The 22,758-nt window shown below is 55.2% G+C and overlaps 1 protein-coding gene across 1 annotated transcript in view; it reads left to right on the top strand.

Moving 5' to 3' along the window:
* The window catches only part of tnrc18 (trinucleotide repeat containing 18), a 182,469-nt gene extending 160,099 nt beyond the window's left edge, over positions 1-22,370 (top strand). The window contains 7 exon segments of the mRNA XM_064964656.1: positions 1,069-1,185; positions 8,193-8,345; positions 12,770-13,651; positions 13,654-15,044; positions 16,153-16,389; positions 17,770-17,844; positions 20,987-22,370. Coding sequence (XP_064820728.1) covers positions 1,069-1,185; positions 8,193-8,345; positions 12,770-13,651; positions 13,654-15,044; positions 16,153-16,389; positions 17,770-17,844; positions 20,987-21,190 — 3,059 coding nt within the window. The 3' untranslated portion in view covers positions 21,191-22,370.
* The last annotated feature ends 388 nt before the right edge of the window (positions 22,371-22,758 follow it).

The raw sequence follows: 22,758 nt of genomic DNA, 5'->3' as shown, positions 1-22,758 counted from the left end.
ACGCACAGTACCACTGTCTCTACCCCGGCACCGTAGTCAACGGTAACGCCCAGTACCACTGTCTCTACCCCGGCACCGTAGTCAACGGTAACGCCCAGTACCACTGTCTCTACCCCGGCACCGTAGTCAACGGTAACGCCCAGTACCACTGTCTCTACCCCCGTAGTCACGGTAACGCCCAGTACCACTGTCTCTACCCCGGCACCGTAGTCAACGGTAACGCAGTACCACTGTCTCTACCCCGGCACCGTAGTCAACGGTAACGCCCAGTACCACTGTACCACCGTGTCTCGCCAGTACCACTGTCTCTACCCCGGCACCGTAGTCAACGGTAACGCCCAGTACCACTGTCTCTACCCCGGCACCGTAGTCAACGGTAACGCCCAGTACCACTGTCTCTGTCCCCGGCACCGTAGTCAACGGTAACGCCCAGTACCACTGTCTCTACCCCGGCACCGTAGTCAACGGTAACGCCCAGTACCACTGTCTCTACCCCGGCACCGTAGTCAACGGTAACGCCCAGTACCACTGTCTCTACCCCGGCACCGTAGTCAACGGTAACGCCCAGTACCACTGTCTCTACCCCGGCACCGTAGTCACGGTAACGCCCAGTACCACTGTCTCTACCCACCGGCACCGTAGTCAACGCCCAGTACCACTGTCTCTACCCCGTCACCGTAGTCAACGGTAACGCCCAGTACCACTGTCTCTACCCCGGCACCGTAGTCAACGGTAACGCCCAGTACCACTGTCTCTACCCCGGCACCGTAGTCAACGGTAACGCACAGTACCACTGTCTCTACGCTATATAGCTGGCTTTTGGCCAATAAAAACTAGAAAAGCCGATAAATAACATTGGAGAAAACAACACAGCCCCCTCTCCCACTGTTTTACTGTTTTCTAGTCTCATCACCAGCCAATAGTTTGGACACATCTAGTCATTTCAATCTAGGTGACCTGTTCCTTACTGAACTAATACTTGGTGTGTATTGACGTCTATCTAGCTACTTTCAAGGGCACGTTTGAATTTAGGTGACCTGTTACTTTAACCCCTTCCTGTCTGTACAGGAAGTTCAGACGGTGATGACAGTGATGACCTCGTCACGGTGGAGTTTGATGACGGTGACACGGGTCGCATCCCCCTCTCCCACATCAGACTGCTGCCCCCTGACTACAAGATACAGTGTAAGGACACAGCCCCCTCTCCCACGTCAGACTGTTGCCCCCTGACTACAAGATACAGTGTAAGGACACAGCCCCCTCTCCTACATCAGACTGCTGCCCCCTGACTACAAGATACAGTGTAAGGACACAGCCCCCTCTCCTACATCAGACTGCTGCCCCCTGACTACAAGATACAGTGTAAGGACACAGCCCCTCTCCCACGTCAGACTGCTGCCCCCTGACTACAAGATACAGTGTAAGGACACAGCCCCCTCTCCCACGTCAGACTGCTGACCCCTGACTACAAGATACAGTGTAAGGACACAGCCCCTCTCCCACATCAGACTGCTGCCCCCTGACTACAAGATACAGTGTAAGGACACAGCCCCCTCTCCTACATCAGACTGCTGCCCCCTGACTACAAGATACAGTGTAAGGACACAGCCCCTCTCCCACATCAGACTGCTGCCCCCTGACTACAAGATACAGTGTAAGGACACAGCCCCTCTCCCACGTCAGACTGCTGCCCCCTGACTACAAGATACAGTGTAAGGACACAGCCCCCTCTCCCACATCAGACTGCTGCCCCCTGACTACAAGATACAGTGTAAGGACACAGCCCCCTCTCCCACATCAGACTGCTGCCCCCTGACTACAAGATACAGTGTAAGGACACAGCCCCCTCTCCCACGTCAGACTGCTGCCCCCTGACTACAAGATACAGTGTAAGGACACAGCCCCTCTCCCACATCAGACTGCTGCCCCCTGACTACAAGATACAGTGTAAGGACACAGCCCCCTCTCCCACATCAGACTGCTGCCCCCTGACTACAAGATACAGTGTAAGGACACAAGATACCCCTGACTACAAGATACAGTGTAAGGACACAGCCCCCTCTCCCACGTCAGACTGCTGCCCCACTACAAGATACAGTGTAAGGACACAGCCCCCTCTCCCACATCAGACTGCTGCCCCCTGACTACAAGATACAGTGTAAGGACACAGCCCCCTCTCCCACATCAGACTGCTGCCCCCTGACTACAAGATACAGTGTAAGGACACAGCCCCCTCTCCCACATCAGACTGCTGCCCCCTGACTACAAGATACAGTGTAAGGACACAGCCCCCTCTCCTACATCAGACTGCTGCCCCCTGACTACAAGATACAGTGTAAGGACACCCCCCTCTCCCACGAGACTGCTGCCCCCTGACTACAAGATACAGTGTAAGGACACAGCCCCCTCTCCCACATCAGACTGCTGCCCCCTGACTACAAGATACAGTGTAAGGACACAGCCCCCTCTCCCACGTCAGACTGCTGCCCCCTGACTACAAGATACAGTGTAAGGACACAGCCCCCTCTCCCACATCAGACTGCTGCCCCCTGACTACAAGATACAGTGTAAGGACACAGCCCCCTCTCCCACATCAGACTGCTGCCCCCTGACTACAAGATACAGTGTAAGGACACAGCCCCCTCTCCTACATCAGACAGCTGCCCCCTGACTACAAGATACAGTGTAAGGACACAGCCCCTCTCCCACATCAGACTGCTGCCCCCTGACTACAAGATACAGTGTAAGGACACAGCCCCCTCTCCCACATCAGACTGCTGCCCCCTGACTACAAGATACAGTGTAAGGACACAGCCCCCTCTCCCACGTCAGACTGCTGCCCCCTGACTACAAGATACAGTGTAAGGACACAGCCCCCTCTCCCACATCAGACTGCTGCCCCCTGACTACAAGATACAGTGTAAGGACACAGCCCCCTCTCCCACGTCAGACTGCTGCCCCCTGACTACAAGATACAGTGTAAGGACACAGCCCCCTCTCCCACATCAGACTGCTGCCCCCTGACTACAAGATACAGTGTAAGGACACAGCCCCTCTCCCCATCAGACTGCTGCCCCCTGACTACAAGATACAGTGTAAGGACACAGCCCCCTCTCCCACGTCAGACTGCTGCCCCCTGACTACAAGATACAGTGTAAGGACACAGCCCCCTCTCCCACATCAGACTGCTGCCCCCTGACTACAAGATACAGTGTAAGGACACAGCCCCCTCTCCCACGTCAGACTGCTGCCCCCTGACTACAAGATACAGTGTAAGGACACAGCCCCTCTCCCACATCAGACTGCTGCCCCCTGACTACAAGATACAGTGTAAGGACACAGCCCCTCTCCCACGTCAGACTGCTGCCCCCTGACTACAAGATACAGTGTAAGGACACAGCCCCCTCTCCCACGTCAGACTGCTGCCCCCTGACTACAAGATACAGTGTAAGGACACAGCCCCCTCTCCCACATCAGACTGCTGCCCCCTGACTACAAGATACAGTGTAAGGACACAGCCCCCTCTCCCACGTCAGACTGCTGCCCCCTGACTACAAGATACAGTGTACACAGCCCCCTACGTCAGACTGACTACAAGATACAGTGTAAGGACACAGCCCCCTCTCCCACATCACACTGCTGACCCCTGACCCATGACTACAAGATACAGTGTAAGGACACAGCCCCCTCTCCCACGTCAGACTGCTGCCCCCTGACTACAAGATACAGTGTAAGGACACAGTCCCCTCTCCCACGTCAGACTGCTGCCCCCCCCTGACTACAAGATACAGTGTAAGGACACAGCCCCCTCTCCCACGTCAGACTGCTGCCCCCTGACTACAAGATACAGTGTAAGGACACAGCCCCCTCTCCCACGTCAGACTGTTGCCCCCTGACTACAAGATACAGTGTAAGGACACAGCCCCCTCTCCCACGTCAGACTGTTGCCCCCTGACTACAAGATACAGTGTAAGGACACAGCCCCTCTCCCACATCAGACTGCTGCCCCCTGACTACAAGATACAGTGTAAGGACACAGCCCCCTCTCCCACGTCAGACTGCTGCCCCCCCTGACTACAAGATACAGTGTAAGGACACAGCCCCCTCTCCCACGTCAGACTGCTGCCCCCTGACTACAAGATACAGTGTAAGGACACAGCCCCCTCTCCCACATCAGACTGCTGCCCCCTGACTACAAGATACAGTGTAAGGACACAGCCCCCTCTCCCACGTCAGACTGCTGCCCCCTGACTACAAGATACAGTGTAAGGACACAGCCCCCTCTCCCACATCAGACTGCTGCCCCCTGACTACAAGATACAGTGTAAGGACACAGCCCCCTCTCCCACGTCAGACTGCTGCCCCCTGACTACAAGATACAGTGTAAGGACACAGCCCCCTCTCCCACATCAGACTGCTGCCCCCTGACTACAAGATACAGTGTAAGGACACAGCCCCCTCTCCCACATCAGACTGCTGCCCCCTGACTACAAGATACAGTGTAAGGACACAGCCCCCTCTCCCACATCAGACTGCTGCCCCCTGACTACAAGATACAGTGTAAGGACACAGCCCCCTCTCCCACGTCAGACTGCTGCCCCCTGACTACAAGATACAGTGTAAGGACACAGCCCCCTCTCCCACATCAGACTGCTGCCCCCTGACTACAAGATACAGTGTAAGGACACAGCCCCCTCTCCCACGTCAGACTGCTGCCCCCTGACTACAAGATACAGTGTAAGGACACAGCCCCCTCTCCCACATCAGACTGCTGCCCCCTGACTACAAGATACAGTGTAAGGACACAGCCCCCTCTCCCACGTCAGACTGCTGCCCCCTGACTACAAGATACAGTGTAAGGACACAGCCCCCTCTCCCACGTCAGACTGCTGCCCCCTGACTACAAGATACAGTGTAAGGACACAGCCCCCTCTCCCACATCAGACTGCTGCCCCCTGACTACAAGATACAGTGTAAGGACACAGCCCCCTCTCCCACGTCAGACTGCTGCCCCCTGACTACAAGATACAGTGTAAGGACACAGCCCCCTCTCCCACATCAGACTGCTGCCCCCTGACTACAAGATACAGTGTAAGGACACAGCCCCTCTCCCACATCAGACTGCTGCCCCCTGACTACAAGATACAGTGTAAGGACACAGCCCCCTCTCCCACATCAGACTGCTGCCCCCTGACTACAAGATACAGTGTAAGGACACAGCCCCCTCTCCCACGTCAGACTGCTGCCCCCTGACTACAAGATACAGTGTAAGGACACAGCCCCCTCTCCCACATCAGACTGCTGCCCCCTGACTACAAGATACAGTGTAAGGACACAGCCCCCTCTCCCACGTCAGACTGCTGCCCCCTGACTACAAGATACAGTGTAAGGACACAGCCCCTCTCCCACGTCAGACTGCTGCCCCCTGACTACAAGATACAGTGTAAGGACACAGCCCCCTCTCCCACATCAGACTGCTGCCCCCTGACTACAAGATACAGTGTAAGGACACAGCCCCTCTCCCACATCAGACTGCTGCCCCCTGACTACAAGATACAGTGTAAGGACACAGCCCCTCTCCCACGTCAGACTGCTGCCCCCTGACTACAAGATACAGTGTAAGGACACAGCCCCCTCTCCCACGTCAGACTGCTGCCCCCTGACTACAAGATACAGTGTAAGGACACAGCCCCTCTCCCACATCAGACTGCTGCCCCCTGACTACAAGATACAGTGTAAGGACACAGCCCCCTCTCCCACATCAGACTGCTGCCCCCTGACTACAAGATACAGTGTAAGGACACAGCCCCCTCTCCCACATCAGACTGCTGCCCCCTGACTACAAGATACAGTGTAAGGACACAGCCCCCTCTCCCACATCAGACTGCTGCCCCCTGACTACAAGATACAGTGTAAGGACACAGCCCCCTCTCCCACGTCAGACTGCTGCCCCCTGACTACAAGATACAGTGTAAGGACACAGCCCCTCTCCCACGACTCCCCCCACTCAGACTGCTGCCCCCCTCTCCCACATCAGACTGCTGCCCCCTGACTACAAGATACAGTGTAAGGACACAGCCCCCTCTCCCACATCAGACTGCTGCCCCCTGACTACAAGATACAGTGTAAGGACACAGCCCCCTCTCCCACATCAGACTGCTGCCCCCTGACTACAAGATACAGTGTAAGGACACAGCCCCCTCTCCCACGTCAGACTGCTGCCCCCTGACTACAAGATACAGTGTAAGGACACAGCCCCTCTCCCACGTCAGACTGCTGCCCCCTGACTACAAGATACAGTGTAAGGACACAGCCCCCTCTCCCACATCAGACTGCTGCCCCCTGACTACAAGATACAGTGTAAGGACACAGCCCCCTCTCCCACGTCAGACTGCTGCCCCCCCTGACTACAAGATACAGTGTAAGGACACAGCCCCCTCTCCCACGTCAGACTGCTGCCCCCTGACTACAAGATACAGTGTAAGGACACAGCCCCCTCTCCCACGTCAGACTGCTGCCCCCTGACTACAAGATACAGTGTAAGGACACAGCCCCCTCTCCCACATCAGACTGCTGCCCCCTGACTACAAGATACAGTGTAAGGACACAGCCCCCTCTCCCACGTCAGACTGCTGCCCCCTGACTACAAGATACAGTGTAAGGACACAGCCCCCTCTCCCACGTCAGACTGCTGCCCCCTGACTACAAGATACAGTGTAAGGACACAGCCCCCTCTCCCACATCAGACTGCTGCCCCCTGACTACAAGATACAGTGTAAGGACACAGCCCCCTCTCCCACATCAGACTGCTGCCCCCTGACTACAAGATACAGTGTAAGGACACAGCCCCCTCTCCCACGTCAGACTGCTGCCCCCTGACTACAAGATACAGTGTAAGGACACAGCCCCCTCTCCCACATCAGACTGCTGCCCCCTGACCCCTGACTACAAGATACAGTGTAAGGACACAGCCCCCTCTCCCACGTCAGACTGCTGCCCCCTGACTACAAGATACAGTGTAAGGACACAGCCCCCTCTCCCACATCAGACTGCTGCCCCCTGACTACAAGATACAGTGTAAGGACACAGCCCCCTCTCCCACATCAGACTGCTGCCCCCTGACTACAAGATACAGTGTAAGGACACAGCCCCCTCTCCCACGTCAGACTGCTGCCCCCTGACTACAAGATACAGTGTAAGGACACAGCCCCCTCTCCCACATCAGACTGCTGCCCCCTGACTACAAGATACAGTGTAAGGACACAGCCCCCTCTCCTACATCAGACTGCTGCCCCCTGACTACAAGATACAGTGTAAGGACACAGCCCCCTCTCCCACATCAGACTGCTGCCCCCTGACTACAAGATACAGTGTAAGGACACAGCCCCCTCTCCCACATCAGACTGCTGCCCCCTGACTACAAGATACAGTGTAAGGACACAGCCCCCTCTCCCACATCAGACTGCTGCCCCCTGACTACAAGATACAGTGTAAGGACACAGCCCCCTCTCCCACGTCAGACTGCTGCCCCCTGACTACAAGATACAGTGTAAGGACACAGCCCCCTCTCCCACATCAGACTGCTGCCCCCTGACTACAAGATACAGTGTAAGGACACAGCCCCCTCTCCTACATCAGACTGCTGCCCCCTGACTACAAGATACAGTGTAAGGACACAGCCCCTCTCCCACGTCAGACTGCTGCCCCCTGACTACAAGATACAGTGTAAGGACACAGCCCCCTCTCCCACGTCAGACTGCTGCCCCCTGACTACAAGATACAGTGTAAGGACACAGCCCCCTCTCCTACATCAGACTGCTGCCCCCTGACTACAAAGACTCACACACACACACACACACACTCACACAAGGACTCACACACACACTCACACAAGGACTCACACACACACTCACACAAGGACACACACACACACAAGGACTCACACACACACTCACTCACACAAGGACTCACACACACACTCACACACACAAGGACTCACACACACACACACACACACACACTCAAAAAAGGACTCACACACAAACACACACACACACACACACAAGGACTCACACACACACACACACACACACACACACACACACACACAAGGACACACACTCTTGTATTCTTTCCCAGTGGGTTTGTTCAGTCTGTCTGATGATTCTGATATTAAACCTGCCCCCCTGTAGGTGCTGAGCCCTCCCCCGCGCTGCTAGTGGCCAGCTGCTCCAGGAGGCGTGTCAGGAAGTGCAGCAAGGACACCAGTGAGACGAGGCCTAAAGCAGGGGACTCCGCCCCCAAGGGCAGAGGGAGACCGGCCAAGAAACCCAAACCCAAACCTGGTGAGCCAATCAGAGACCTCGACGCTAGTTGGAAAAGCTCTAAGACTTTATAACTGCTGTGGATTCTGTTATCCCTGTTGGGTCTGTTAACCCTGTTGGGTCTGTTATCCCTGTTGGGTCTGTTATCCCTGTTGGGTCTGTTATCCCTGTTGGGTCTGTTATCCCTGTTGGGTCTGTTAACCCTGTTGGGTCTGTTATCCCTGTTGGGTCTGTTAACCCTGTTGGGTCTGTTATCCCTGTTGGGTCTGTTATCCCTGTTGGGTCTGTTGGGTCTGTTAACCCTGTTGGGTCTGTTAACCCTGTTGGGTCTGTTATCCCTGTTGGGTCTGTTATCCCTGTTGGGTCTGTTATCCCTGTTGGGTCTGTTATCCCTGTTGGGTCTGTTATCCCTGTTGGGTCTGTTATCCCTGTTGGGTCTGTTATCCCTGTTGGGTCTGTTATCCCTGTTGGGTCTGTTAACCCTGTTGGGTCTGTTATCCCTGTTGGGTCTGTTAACCCTGTTGGGTCTGTTATCCCTGTTGGGTCTGTTATCCCTGTTGGGTCTGTTATCCCTGTTGGGTCTGTTATCCCTGTTGGGTCTGTTATCCCTGTTGGGTCTGTTATCCCTGTTGGGTCTGTTATCCCTGTTGGGTCTGTTATCCCTGTTGGGTCTGTTATCCCTGTTGGGTCTGTTATCCCTGTTGGGTCTGTTATCCCTGTTGGGTCTGTTATCCCTGTTGGGTCTGTTAACCCTGTTGGGTCTGTTAACCCTGTTGGGTCTGTTATCCATCTGTTATCCCTGTTGGGTCTGTTAACCCTGTTGGGTCTGTTATCCCTGTTGGGTCTGTTATCCCTGTTGGGTCTGTTATCCCTGTTGGGTCTGTTAACCCTGTTGGGTCTGTTAACCCTGTTGGGTCTGTTATCCCTGTTGTTGGGTCTGTTATCCCCTGTTGGGTCTGTTATCCCTGTTGGGTCTGTTATCCCTGTTGGGTCTGTTATCCCTGTTGGGTCTGTTATCCCTGTTGGGTCTGTTATCCCTGTTGGGTCTGTTAACCTGTTAACCCTCCCTGTTGGGTCTGTTAACCCTGTTATCCCTGTTGGGTCTGTTATCCCTGTTGGGTCTGTTATCCCTGTTGGGTCTGTTATCCCTGTTGGGTCCCTGTTGGGTCTGTTATCCCTGTTGGGTCTGTTATCCCTGTTGGGTCTGTTATCCCTGTTGGGTCTGTTATCCCTGTTGGGTCTGTTATCCCTGTTGGGTCGGGTCTGTTGGGTCTGTTATCCCTGTTGGGTCTGTTATCCCTGTTGGGTCTGTTATCCCTGTTGGGTCTGTTATCCCTGTTGGGTCTGTTATCCCTGTTGGGTCTGTTATCCCTGTTGGGTCTGTTATCCCTGTTGGGTCTGTTATCCCTGTTGGGTCTGTTATCCCTGTTGGGTCTGTTATCCCTGTTGGGTCTGTTATCCCTGTTGGGTCTGTTATCCCTGTTGGGTCTGTTATCCCTGTTATCCCTGTTATCCCTGTTGGGTCTGTTATCCCTGTTGGGTCTGTTATCCCTGTTGGGTCTGTTATCCCTGTTGGGTCTGTTATCCCTGTTGGGTCTGTTAACCCTGTTGGGTCTGTTATCCCTGTTGGGTCTGTTATCCCTGTTGGGTCTGTTATCCCTGTTGGGTCTGTTATCCCTGTTGGGTCTGTTATCCCTGTTGGGTCTGTTAACCCTGTTGGGTCTGTTATCCCTGTTGGGTCTGTTATCCCTGTTGGGTCTGTTATCCCTGTTAGGTCCTGTTGGGTCTGTTATCCCTGTTGGGTCTCTTATCCCTGTTGGGTCTGTTATCCCTGTTGGGTCTGTTATCCCTGTTGGGTCTGTTAACCCTGTTGGGTCTGTTATCCCTGTTGGGTCTGTTATCCCTGTTGGGTCTGTTAACCCTGTTGGGTCTGTTATCCCTGTTGGGTCTGTTATCCCTGTTGGGTCTGTTATCCCTGTTGGGTCTGTTATCCCTGTTGGGTCTGTTATCCCTGTTGGGTCTGTTATCCCTGTTGGGTCTGTTATCCCTGTTGGGTCTGTTGGGTCTGTTATCCCTGTTGGGTCTGTTATCCCTGTTGGGTCTGTTATCCCTGTTGGGTCTGTTATCCCTGTTGGGTCTGTTATCCCTGTTGGGTCTGTTATCCCTGTTGGGTCTGTTATCCCCTGTTGGGTCTGTTATCCCTGTTGGGTCTGTTATCCCTGTTGGGTCTGTTATCCCTGTTGGGTCTGTTATCCCCTGTTGGGTCTGTTGGGTCTGTTATCCCTGTTGGGTCTGTTATCCCTGTTGGGTCTGTTATCCCTGTTGGGTCTGTTATCCCTGTTGGGTCTGTTATCCCTGTTGGGTCTGTTATCCCTGTTGGGTCCTGTTGGGTCTGTTATCCCTGTTGGGTCTGTTATCCCTGTTGGGTCTGTTATCCCTGTTGGGTCTGTTATCCCTGTTGGGTCTGTTATCCCTGTTGGGTCTGTTATCCCTGTTGGGTCTGTTATCCCTGTTGGGTCTGTTATCCCTGTTGGGTCTGTTATCCCTGTTGGGTCTGTTATCCCTGTTGGGTCTGTTATCCCTGTTGGGTCTGTTATCCCTGTTGGGTCTGTTATCCCTGTTGGGTCCCTGTTATCCCTGTTGGGTCTGTTATCCCTGTTGGGTCTGTTATCCCTGTTGGGTCTGTTATCCCTGTTGTTGTTGGGTCTGTTATCCCTGTTGGGTCTGTTATCCCTGTTGGGTCTGTTATCCCTGTTGGGTCTGTTATCCCTGTTGGGTCTGTTATCCCTGTTGGGTCTGTTATCCCTGTTGGGACTGTAATCCCTGTTGGGTCTGTTATCACTGTTGGGTCTGTTATCCCTGTTATCCCTGTTGGGTCTGTTATCCCTGTTGGGTCTGTTTTCACTGTTGGGTCTGTTCCCTGTTGGGTCTGTTATCCCTGTTGGGTCTGTTATCCCTGTTGGGTCTGTTGGGTCTGTTATCCCTGTTGGGTCTGTTATCCCTGTTGGGTCTGTTATCCCTGTTGGGTCTGTTATCCCTGTTGGGTCTGTTATCCCTGTTGGGTCTGTTATCCCTGTTGGGTCTGTTATCCCTGTTGGGTCTGTTATCCCTGTTGGGTCTGTTATCCCTGTTGGGTCTGTTAACCCTGTTGGGTCTGTTATCCCTGTTGGGTCTGTTATCCCTGTTGGGTCTGTTATCCCTGTTGGGTCTGTTATCCCTGTTGGGTCTGTTATCCCTGTTGGGTCTGTTGGGTCTGTTATCCCTGTTGGGTCTGTTATATCCCTGTTGGGTCTGTTATCCCTGTTGGGTCTGTTATCCCTGTTGGGTCTGTTATCCCTGTTGGGTCTGTTATCCCTGTTGGGTCTGTTACCCCTGTTGGGTCTGTTATCCCTGTTGGGTCTGTTATCCCTGTTGGGTCTGTTATCCCTGTTGGGTCTGTTATCCCTGTTGGGTCTGTTATCCCTGTTATCCCTGTTGGGTCTGTTAACCCTGTTGGGTCTGTTATCCCTGTTGGGTCTGTTATCCCTGTTGGTCTGTTATCCCTGTTGGGTCTGTTATCCCTGTTGGGTCTGTTATCCCTGTTGGGTCTGTTATCCCTGTTGGGTCTGTTAACCCTGTTGGGTCTGTTATCCCCCTGTTGGGTCTGTTATCCCCTGTTGGGTCTGTTATCCTGTTGGGTCTGTTATCCCTGTTGGGTCTGTTATCCCTGTTGGGTCTGTTATCCCTGTTGGGTCTGTTATCCCTGTTATCCCTGTTGGGTCTGTTAACCCTGGTCCCTGTTGGGTCTGTTAACCCTGTTGGGTCTGTTATCCCTGTTGGGTCTGTTATCCCTGTTGGGTCTGTTGGGTCTTTTATCCCTGTTGGGTCTGTTATCCCTGTTGGGTCTGTTATCCCTGTTGGGTCTGTTATCCCTGTTGGGTCTGTTATCCCTGTTGGGTCTGTTATCCCTGTTGGGTCTGTTAACCCTGTTGGGTCTGTTAACCCTGTTGGGTCTGTTATCCCTGTTGGGTCTGTTATCCCTGTTGGGTCTGTTATCCCTGTTGGGTCTGTTATCCCTGTTGGGTCTGTTATCCCTGTTGGGTCTGTTATCCCTGTTGGGTCTGTTAACCCTGTTGGGTCTGTTATCCCTGTTGGGTCTGTTATCCCTGTTGGGTCTGTTATCCCTGTTGGGTCTGTTATCCCTGTTGGGTCTGTTAACCCTGTTGGGTCTGTTATCCCTGTTGGGTCTGTTACTGTTATCCCTGTTGGGTCTGTTATCCCTGTTGGGTCTGTTATCCCTGTTGGGTCTGTTATCCCTGTTGGGTCTGTTATCCCTGTTGGGTCTGTTATCCCTGTTGGGTCTGTTATCCCTGTTGGGTCTGTTAACCCTGTTGGGTCTGTTATCCCTGTTGGGTCTGTAAACTCAGGTCAGTCATTTGTTAACTCCTGCCTTTCCTTCCCTCTAGAGCCCCCATTGAGCCCAGACCCCCGGGAGACGATGCCCCCCCCGGGACCCAGCCAGGCTCCAGACAGACCTCAGCTCCCCACCAGACCAGCCCAGGACAAGCCCTCCTCCTCCCAGAGACCTGCTCAGGAAAGACCCCTGTCTGCCCCCAGGCCGGGACCAGGCCGACCCTCCAAGCCCACCAGCACCCCCAGCCTGCCTGCCCCCCCACGCAGCCAGAACCCTAGGAGACCCAGCCCAGCCTCTCCCAAGCCCCCCTCCCTCTACCACCCAGCCCCTTACGGGAAGATACTAAGGGTGGACCTGTACAGCCAACCCAACCTCACCTCTTGTAACGTCAGCACCCAACCTCACCCTAAAACCAACCCGAAGTCTATACTCTCCCCTCCACTACTTAAACCCAACTCTACTTCCCCTATCATCAGACCCAAGCCTCTTCTACCAAACCCTAAAACCAACCTTACCACCGTACCAAAATCCAAACCTAGACCTGACTCTAGAGCAGAACTCCCTGGGCCTGCAGCTAACTTTAATCCTGATCACAACAAACCCAGAACCGCTCCCAAAGCAATCTCCAGACCCAAACAGAACCATAACAAACCCAGGCCCACCCTGGATCCTTCTACCAGGCCCAGAACCAGCCCTGGGTCTAGCTCTAGTACCTCCAAACCTAGAACCAGCCCTGGGCCCAGCTCTAGTACCTCCAAACCCAGCCCTGGGCCCAGCTCTAGTACCTCTAAACCCAGCCCCGGGCCCAGCTCTAGTACCTCTAAACCCAGACCCATCCCCGGGCCCAGCTCTAGTACCTCTAAACCCAGAACCAGCCCCGGGCCCAGCTCTAGTACCTCTAAACCCAGAACCAGCCCTGGGCCCAGCTCTAGTACTCTAGTACCTCTAAACCCAGACCCAGCTTAGACCTCTCTGCTGTCAGATCCAGACCGGACCCTAGCACCTTTATTCCTGGTATCTCCAGACCCAGGCATGTCCCGGGGGTGGGAGGGCAGGGCGGGGTGCGACAGGGGCGTAAGGCCCTCCTAGAGGAACCCCTAGTAAAGCTGGACCACGAAGGCGTGACCTCACCCAAGACCAAGAAGACCAAGGCTCTGATGCTGCTGGAGGCCAGGGGCTTACGGCAAGAACACACACCCCTCGCCACGGCCGCAGCCACCCAGAAGCCGGCGAGGGTAAAGGGGAGGGCTCCGGAGAGCGAGGCGGGGCTGCTGGAGGCCAGGGGCTTACGGCAAGAACACACACCCCTCGCCACGGCCGCAGCCAGCCAGAAGCCGGCGAGGGGAAAGGGGAGGGCTCCGGAGAGCGAGGCGGGGCTGCTGGAGGCCAGGGGCTTACGGCAAGAACACACACCCCTCGCCACGGCCGCAGCCAGCCAGAAGCCGGCGAGGGGAAAGGGGAGGGCTCCGGAGAGCGAGGCGGGGCTGCTGGAGGCCAGGGGCTTACGGCAAGAACACACACCCCTCGCCACGGCCACAGCCACCCAGAAGCCGGCGAGGGTAAAGGGGAGGGCTACGGAGAGCGAGGCGGGGCTGCTGGGGAGAGAACCCGCCAACAGAACGCCTTCTCTGGGCAGAGAAAGAGACCGGGGTGGAGGGGGGGACAGAGAACCAAAGAGAGAGGAGAGAACAAAACAAGGGGAAGAGAAGAGAGGGGAGGAGACAGGGGAGACGAGAGGGGGGTCTCACAGCAGCAGTAGTTCAGGATCTGAGGAAGAGGAAGAGACGAGGAAGAAAACGAAGTGTAGCTCCAGCTGCTCCCACCCCTCCTCCCCAGCCTCCTCCTCCTCATCCTCCTCTAGCACCTCCTCTTCCTCTTCCTCCTCCACTGACGAGGAGTCCTCTTGTAGTTCTGACGAGGAGACCGCCCCCGCTCCCCCTGCACCTCTCCCCGTCTCCCCCCCTCCAACTACCCCACAGGAGGAGGTGGAGGAAGAGAAGGAGGAAGAGGAAGAAATTAAGAAGTTGAAAAAGGCGGAAGAGGAAGAGGAGGAAGAAGTATTAGAAGAAGATCAATCTCCCTCCTCTCCTCCCCCGTCTATCTCCCCGTCCTCCCAGCCAGCCAGGCCCCGTGGTCGTCCAGCCCGGCAGAAGTCCCAGGGAGGTGTGGGGTCGGTGGGCAGGCCACGGCGCAGGGAGGGGGCCCACCTCCCCACCACCAAGGAGCTGGCTAAGAGACAGCGATTACCGAGCGTAGAGAACAGACCCAAGATCTCTGCCTTCCTGCCTGCCAGACAGCTCTGGAAGTGGTTCGGTAATCCCACACAGGTGAGAGCGAGAACACACGCTTGGGATTGGTATTACACGCTTGGGATTGGTATTACACGCTTGGGATTGATATTACACGCTTGGGATTGGTATTACACGCTTGGGATTGGTAGTACACGCTTGGGATTGGTATTACACGCTTGGGATTGGTATTACACGCTTGGGATTGGTAGTACACGCTTGGGATTGGTATTACACGCTTGGGATTGGTATTACACGCTTGGGATTGGTATTACACGCTTGGGATTGGTATTACACGCTTGGGATTGGTATTACACGCTTGGGATTGGTATTACACGCTTGGGATTGGTATTACACGCTTGGGATTGGGATTGGTATTACACGCTTTGGGATTGGTATTACACGCTTGGGATTGGTATTACACGCTTGGGATTGGTATTACACGCTTTGGGATTGGTATTATTGATACGCTTGGGATTGGTATTACACGCTTGGGATTGGTATTACACGTATTGGTATTACACGCTTGGGATTGGTATTACACGCTTGGGATTGGTATTACACGCTGGATTGGTAGTACATTGGTATTACACGCTTGGGATTGGTATTACACGATTGGTATTACACGCTTGCACGCTTGGGATTGGTATTACACGCTTGGGATTGGTATTACACGCTTGGGATTGGTATTACACGCTTGGGATTGGTATTACGCTTGGGATTGGTATTACACGCTTGGGATTGGTATTACACGCTTGGGATTGGTATTACACGCTTGGGATTGGTTGGTATTACACGCTATTGGTATTACACGCTTGGGATTGGTATTACACGCTTGGGATTGGTATTACACGCTTGGGATTGGTATTACACGCTCGGGATTGATAATTTGAATCTCTCGATGACACTTGAGTCGATTTTTTTGGGGGGGGTTCCAGCCAGAGAAATTTCTCCATGCATGCCCTCTGTCTGTCTTTCTGACTGTCTTTCTGCCTGTCTGTCTGTCTGTCTGACTGTCTTTCTGACTGCCTGCCTGTCTGTCTGTCTTTCTGACTGTCTTTCTGACTGCCTGCCTGCCTGTCTGTCTGTCTTTCTGACTGCCTGTTTGTCTGACTGTCTGACTGCCTGCCTGCCTGTCTGTCTCCAGAGGCGTGGTATGAAAGGCAAGGCTAAGAAGCTGTTCTACAAGGCCATCGTGCGGGGGAGAGAGATGATTGGTATCGGGGACTGCGCCGTGTTCCTTTCCGCAGGCCGACCCAACCTGCCCTTCATAGGGAAGATCCAGAGCATGTGGGAGAGCTGGGGATCCAACATGGTGGTCAGAGTCAACTGGTTTTATCACCCGGAGGAGACCAACCCTGGCAAGAAACTACACCACAAGAAGGTAGGGGTCAACTTGTTTTATCACCCAGAGGAGACCAATCCTGGCATGAAACTACATGACAAGAAGGTAGGGGTCAACTGGTTTTATCACCCGGAGGAGACCAACCCTGGCAAGAAACTACACCACAAGAGAAGGTAGGGGTCAGGGGTTAACTGGTTTTATCACCCGGAGGAGACCAACCCTGGCAAGAAACTACACCACAAGAAGGTAGGGGTCAGGGGTTAACTGGTTTTATCACCCGGAGGAGACCAACCTTGGCAAGAAACTACACAAGAAGGTAGGGGTCAGGGGTTAACTGGTTTTATCACCCGGAGGAGACCAACCCTGGCAAGAAACTACACCACAAGAAGGTAGGGGTCAGAGGTTAACTGGTTTTATCACCCGGAGGAGACCAACCCTGGCAAGAAACTACACCACAAGAAGGTAGGGGTCAGACTGGTTTTATCACCCGGAGGAGACCAACCCTGGCAAGAAACTACACCACAAGAAGGTAGGGGTCAGGGGTTAACTGGTTTTATCACCCGGAGGAGACCAACCCTGGCAAGAAACTACACCACAAGAAGGTAGGGGTCAGGGGTTAACTGGTTTTATCACCCAGAGGAGACCAACCCTGGCAAGAAACTACATGACAAGAAGGTAGGGGTCAGGGGTTAACTGGTTTTATCACCCAGAGGAGACCAACCCTGGCAAGAAACTACATGACAAGAAGGTAGGGGTCAGGGGTTAACTGGTTTTATCACCCAGAGGAGACCAACCCTGGCATGAAACTACATGACAAGAAGGTAGGGGTCAGGGGTTAACTGGTTTTATCACCCAGAGGAGACCAACCCTGGAATGAAACTACATGACAAGAAGGTAGGGGTCAGGGGTTAACTGGTTTTATCACCCAGAGGAGACCAACCCTGGCAAGAAACTACACAAGAAGGTAGGGGTCAGGGGTCAGAGTTAACTGGTTTTATCTCTCCAGAGGAGACCCCCTGGCAAGAAACTACCTCCCCATCTCTCTCTCTCCCTCCCTGGTCCCTCCCTCTCTCTCTCCCCCTCCCCATCTCTCTCTCCCTCCCCATCTCTCTCTCTCCCCCCATCTCTCTCTCCCCCCCATCTCTCTCTCTCCCCCCCCATCTCTCTCCCCCCCATCTCTCTCTCCCCCCCTCTCTCTCTCCCCCCCGTCTCTCTCTCTCCCCCCTCCCCCATCTCCCTCCCCCCTCTCCCTCCCCCCCGTCTCTCTCTCTCTCTCCCCCCGTCTCTCTCTCTCCCCCCCCCGTCTCTCTCTCCCTCCCCCGTCTCTCTCCCTCCCCATCTCTCTCTCCCTCCCCGTCTCTCTCTCTCTCCCCCTCTCTCTCCCCCTCCATCTCTCCCCCCATCTCTCTCTCCTTCTAGAACTGGGATCAGATGTCTGGTCAGTCTCTTCCTTCATCTCTGCTCTCCTCTAACCAGAGGAAAGACTTCATGGAGGTGAGACCACCCTACCACACCCTACCACACCACACACCACACCCTACCACACCACACCACACACCCTACCACACCACACACCCTACCACACCCTACCACACCACACACCACACCCTACCACACCACACCACACCACACACCACACCCTACCACACCACACCCTACCACACCACACACCACACCCTACCACACCACACCACACACCACACCCTACCACACCACACCACACACCCTACCACACCACACACCACACCCTACCACACCACACCACACACCCTACCACACCACACACCCTACCACACCCTACCACACACACACCCTACCACACACACCCTACTACACCACACACACACCCTACCACACCACACACACACACCCTACCACACCCTACCACACACTACCACACCCTACTACACCACACACACACCCTACCACACCACACACACACCCTACCACACCCTACCACACACACACCCTACCACACACCTACCACACACCACACACACCCTACCACACCACACACACACCCCACACCCTACCACACCACACACACACCCTACCACACCCCTACCACACCACACACACCCCTACCACACCACACACCACCACACACACACACCACACCCTACCACACCCTACACACACCACACACACACCCTACCACACCACACACACACACCCCCTACCACACCCTACCACACCACACCACACCCTACCACACCCACCCTACCACACCCTACACACCCACCCTACCACACCACACACACACCCACCCACCACCACACCCTACCACACACACACTACCACACACACCACACACACCACACCCACCCTACCCTACACACCCTACCACACACACCCACCCTACCACACCCATACCACACCCTACCACACCCACCCTACCACACCCACCCACACACACCCTACCACACCCACCCCTCCCACACCACACACCCACACACCCCCTACCACACCCCCACCCTACACACACCCTACCACACCCTACCCCCACACCCTACCACACCACACACACACCCTACCACACCCACCACTACCCTAACACACCACACACACACACCCTACCACACATCCTACCACACACACACCCTACCCACCACCACACACCCCTACCACACCCCCCACACCCCCCCTACACACCCCCACACCCACTACCACACCCTACCACCCCCACACACACCCTACCACACCCACACACACCCTACCACACCCCTACCACACATCCTACCACACACACACACCCTACCCCCACACACCCCTACCACACCCCACACACACCCTACCACACCACCCACACACACACACCCCACACCACACCCTACCACACACACCCTACCACACCACACACACACCCTACCACACCACACACACACCCTACCACACCCTACCACACACCCTACCACACCCTACCACACACCCTACACACACACACACACCCTACCACACCCTACCACACCACATACCACACACCCTACCACACTCCCCCCACCACACCCCCCCACACACACCCCCTACCACACCCCCACACCCACCCACACCACACCCCCACACACACCCCTACCACACCCCCCCATCCTACCCCCACCACACCCCCACACACACCCTACCACACCACACACCCCCTACCACACCACCCCCACACACACCCTGCCACACCACACCCTACCCCCACACACACCACACACACCACACCCTACCCCCACACACCCCTACCACACCACATACCCACACACACACCCTACCCACACACACCCCTACCCCACACACACCCTACACACCACACACACCCTACACCCACACCACACCCTACCCCACACCCTACCCCACCACACCCAACCCCCACACCCTACCACACCCTACCCCCACACCCTACCCCCACACCCACCCCCACCCCACCCTACCCCACACCCTACCACACCCTACCACACACACCCTACCACACCCTACCCCCACCACACCCTACCACCCACACCCTACCACCCACACACCCTACCACACCACACCCTACCCACCACACTCTACCACACCACACCCTACCACACTACACCCTACCAGACCACACTCTACCACACCACACTCTACCACACCACACCCTACCACACCACACCCTACCACCACACCACACCACACCCTACCACACACACCTACCCCCACACCACACCCACCACCCACACCCACCCTACCACACCACCCCTACCCCCACACACCCCTACCCCCACACACACCCTACCACACCCTACCCCCACACACACCCTACCACACCACACCCTACCCCCACACACCCCTACCACACCACACCCTACCCCCACCACACCCTACCACACCACACCCTACCCACACACACACCTACCACACCACACTCTACCCACACACACACCCTACACCCACACACACCCTACCCCACCACACTCTACCCCACACCCTACACCCTACCCCACCCCTACCACACCCTACCCCCCCACACCCTACCACACCCTACCCCCACACCCTACACCCCACACCTTACCACACACCCCTACCCCCACACCCTACCACACCCACACCCTACCACACCACACCCTACCACACCACACACTCTACCACCCACACACCCTACCACACCACACCACACCCTACCACACTACACCCTACAGACCACACTCTACCACACCACACTCTACCACACCACACTCTACCACACCACACCCTACCACGCCACACCACACCCTACCACACACCCTACCCCCACACCCCCTACCCCCACACACACCCTACCGCCCACACACACCCTACCACACCCTACCCCCACACACACCCTGCCACACCACACCCTACCCCCACACACACCCTACCCACACACACACCCTACCCACACACCCTACACCCACACACCCTACCCCCACACCACACCCTACCCCACACCCTACCCCCACACCCTACCACACCCTACCCCCACACCTTACCACACCCTACCCCCACACCCTACCACACCACACCCTACCACACTCTACCACACCCTACCACACCACACCCTACCACACCACACTCTACCACACCACACCCCCACACCCTACCACACCACACTACCACACCCTACCACACCACACACTAACACACCTTATTTGTTGTTAATGTGTCCCTGCAGCGGGCTCTGTACCAGTCGTCCCACAGCGATGAGAACGATGTCCAGACGGTCAGTCACAAGTGTCTGGTGGTCAGCGTGTCGGAGTACGAAAGCATGACTCTGACGCGTCGCTACGCCGACAGCCAAGACCTGTACTACCTGGCCGGGACATACGAGCCCACCACGGGTATGATCTACAACACGGACGGAGTCCCCATCATCTGATGGACGACACGCTAACGACACCCGACCAACGCCAAGCTCGATCCGGTCAACTCATAGCGTTTGATCCAACGAACGAAGACCACCTGAGAGAGAGACGATGGACCGTATTCAGAAACTCTTGAAACACAAGGGTCTTCTCTATAAACACACCCAGACGTCTACCTGTAAATACAATAGTTCTAACACTCGTAGATGTGTATAAAAGACAGGAAGTGGTTTTATTTTCCAGGGAAGACATCCTCCTGGCTGGATCGTAGCCGTGAGTCACAGTAGTTTTGATGAGAGGAGGTTTGTCTATCTGCCAGACGTATCACACTAACGAGAGAGAGACCTGCTGACAATCCCAACAATGGGGGGTGGGGATACAGTCCTGTGTTCTGATTGGTGCCTGTCCTGTCTGGACCCGCCTACTCCCCCATGACCTTATCACCCTGCTGGTGTTAACAGGGTTCTGATGGCCTGATGTTTTGAGATATTATCAGTGTTTCTCTGGAGTGAACACACTCTTATTGCCCCCCCCCCCCTGGTCCCCATCTATCTGCCCCCCCTGGTCCCCATCTATCTGCCCCCCCCCCCTGGTCCCCATCTATCTGCCCCCCCTGGTCCCCATCTATCTTGCCCCCCCTGGTCCCCATCTATCTGTCCTGGTCCCCATCTATCTGCCCCCCTGGTCCCCATCTATCTGTCCTGGTCCCCATCTATCTGCTCCCCCTGGTCCCCATCTATCTGCCCCCCTGGTCCCCATCTATCTGCCCCCCCCTGGTCCCCATCTATCTGCCCCCCCCAGCGGGGTTTCAGCCTTTTCTCCGTCCCGACACACCCCATGAATATCTCTGTACGGTACGGGGGGAAATATTATTTAGAAAATACTAAACGTTTGTTTTGTAAATGTCTTTGAGCTGAGGAGGAGGAGTGGAGGTGGTGGAGGAGGAAGAGGAGGAGGGAAAAGGGGGAGGAGGAAGAGGAGGAGGGAAAAGGGGGAGGAGGATAGGGAGGAAGAGGGGGAGGAGGAGGAGGGAAAAGGGGAAGGAGGATAGGGAGGAAGAGGGGGAGGAGGAGGAGGGAAAAGGGGGAGGAGGAAGAGGAGGACGGAAAAGGGGGATGAAGAGGGGGAGGAGGAGGAAGAGGAGGGGAAAGGGGGAGGAGGATAGGGAGGAAGAGGGGGAGGAGGAGGAAGAGGAGGGAAAAGGGGGAGGAGGATAGGGAGGAAGAGGATAGGGAGGAAGGAACCCCTCCAGAAACCCATGTTCAGCTGGACTCCATTTTGGAGGAGGAGGAGGGAAAAGGGGGAGGAAGAGGAGGAAGAGGAGGAGGGAAAAGGGTTTGTTTCTTTTTTTACTGAAGCAATCTCCGTAATCAGTGTTTCTCCCGATATCTATTTAGCAGATCAATATTTATAGTTGATCAATAAAGAGATACATCTATCGATTGTCGTCTCCTGAATGATGTCTCCTGCCTTATCGGACCTACTAGATCATTAGCCGATCAATCCTATTGTATTTCAAGTAACTTTTGTTTTTACAATAACATGTGTCCTCAAGTGCTGTGCCGAACAATGTCCTATCCCC

Source organism: Oncorhynchus masou, unplaced genomic scaffold (genome assembly GCF_036934945.1).
Source record: "Oncorhynchus masou masou isolate Uvic2021 unplaced genomic scaffold, UVic_Omas_1.1 unplaced_scaffold_181, whole genome shotgun sequence".
Taxonomy (NCBI): domain Eukaryota; kingdom Metazoa; phylum Chordata; class Actinopteri; order Salmoniformes; family Salmonidae; genus Oncorhynchus; species Oncorhynchus masou.
The sequence above is the reverse complement of the archived record's forward strand: the minus strand, read 5'-3'. Positions and strand labels throughout refer to the sequence as shown.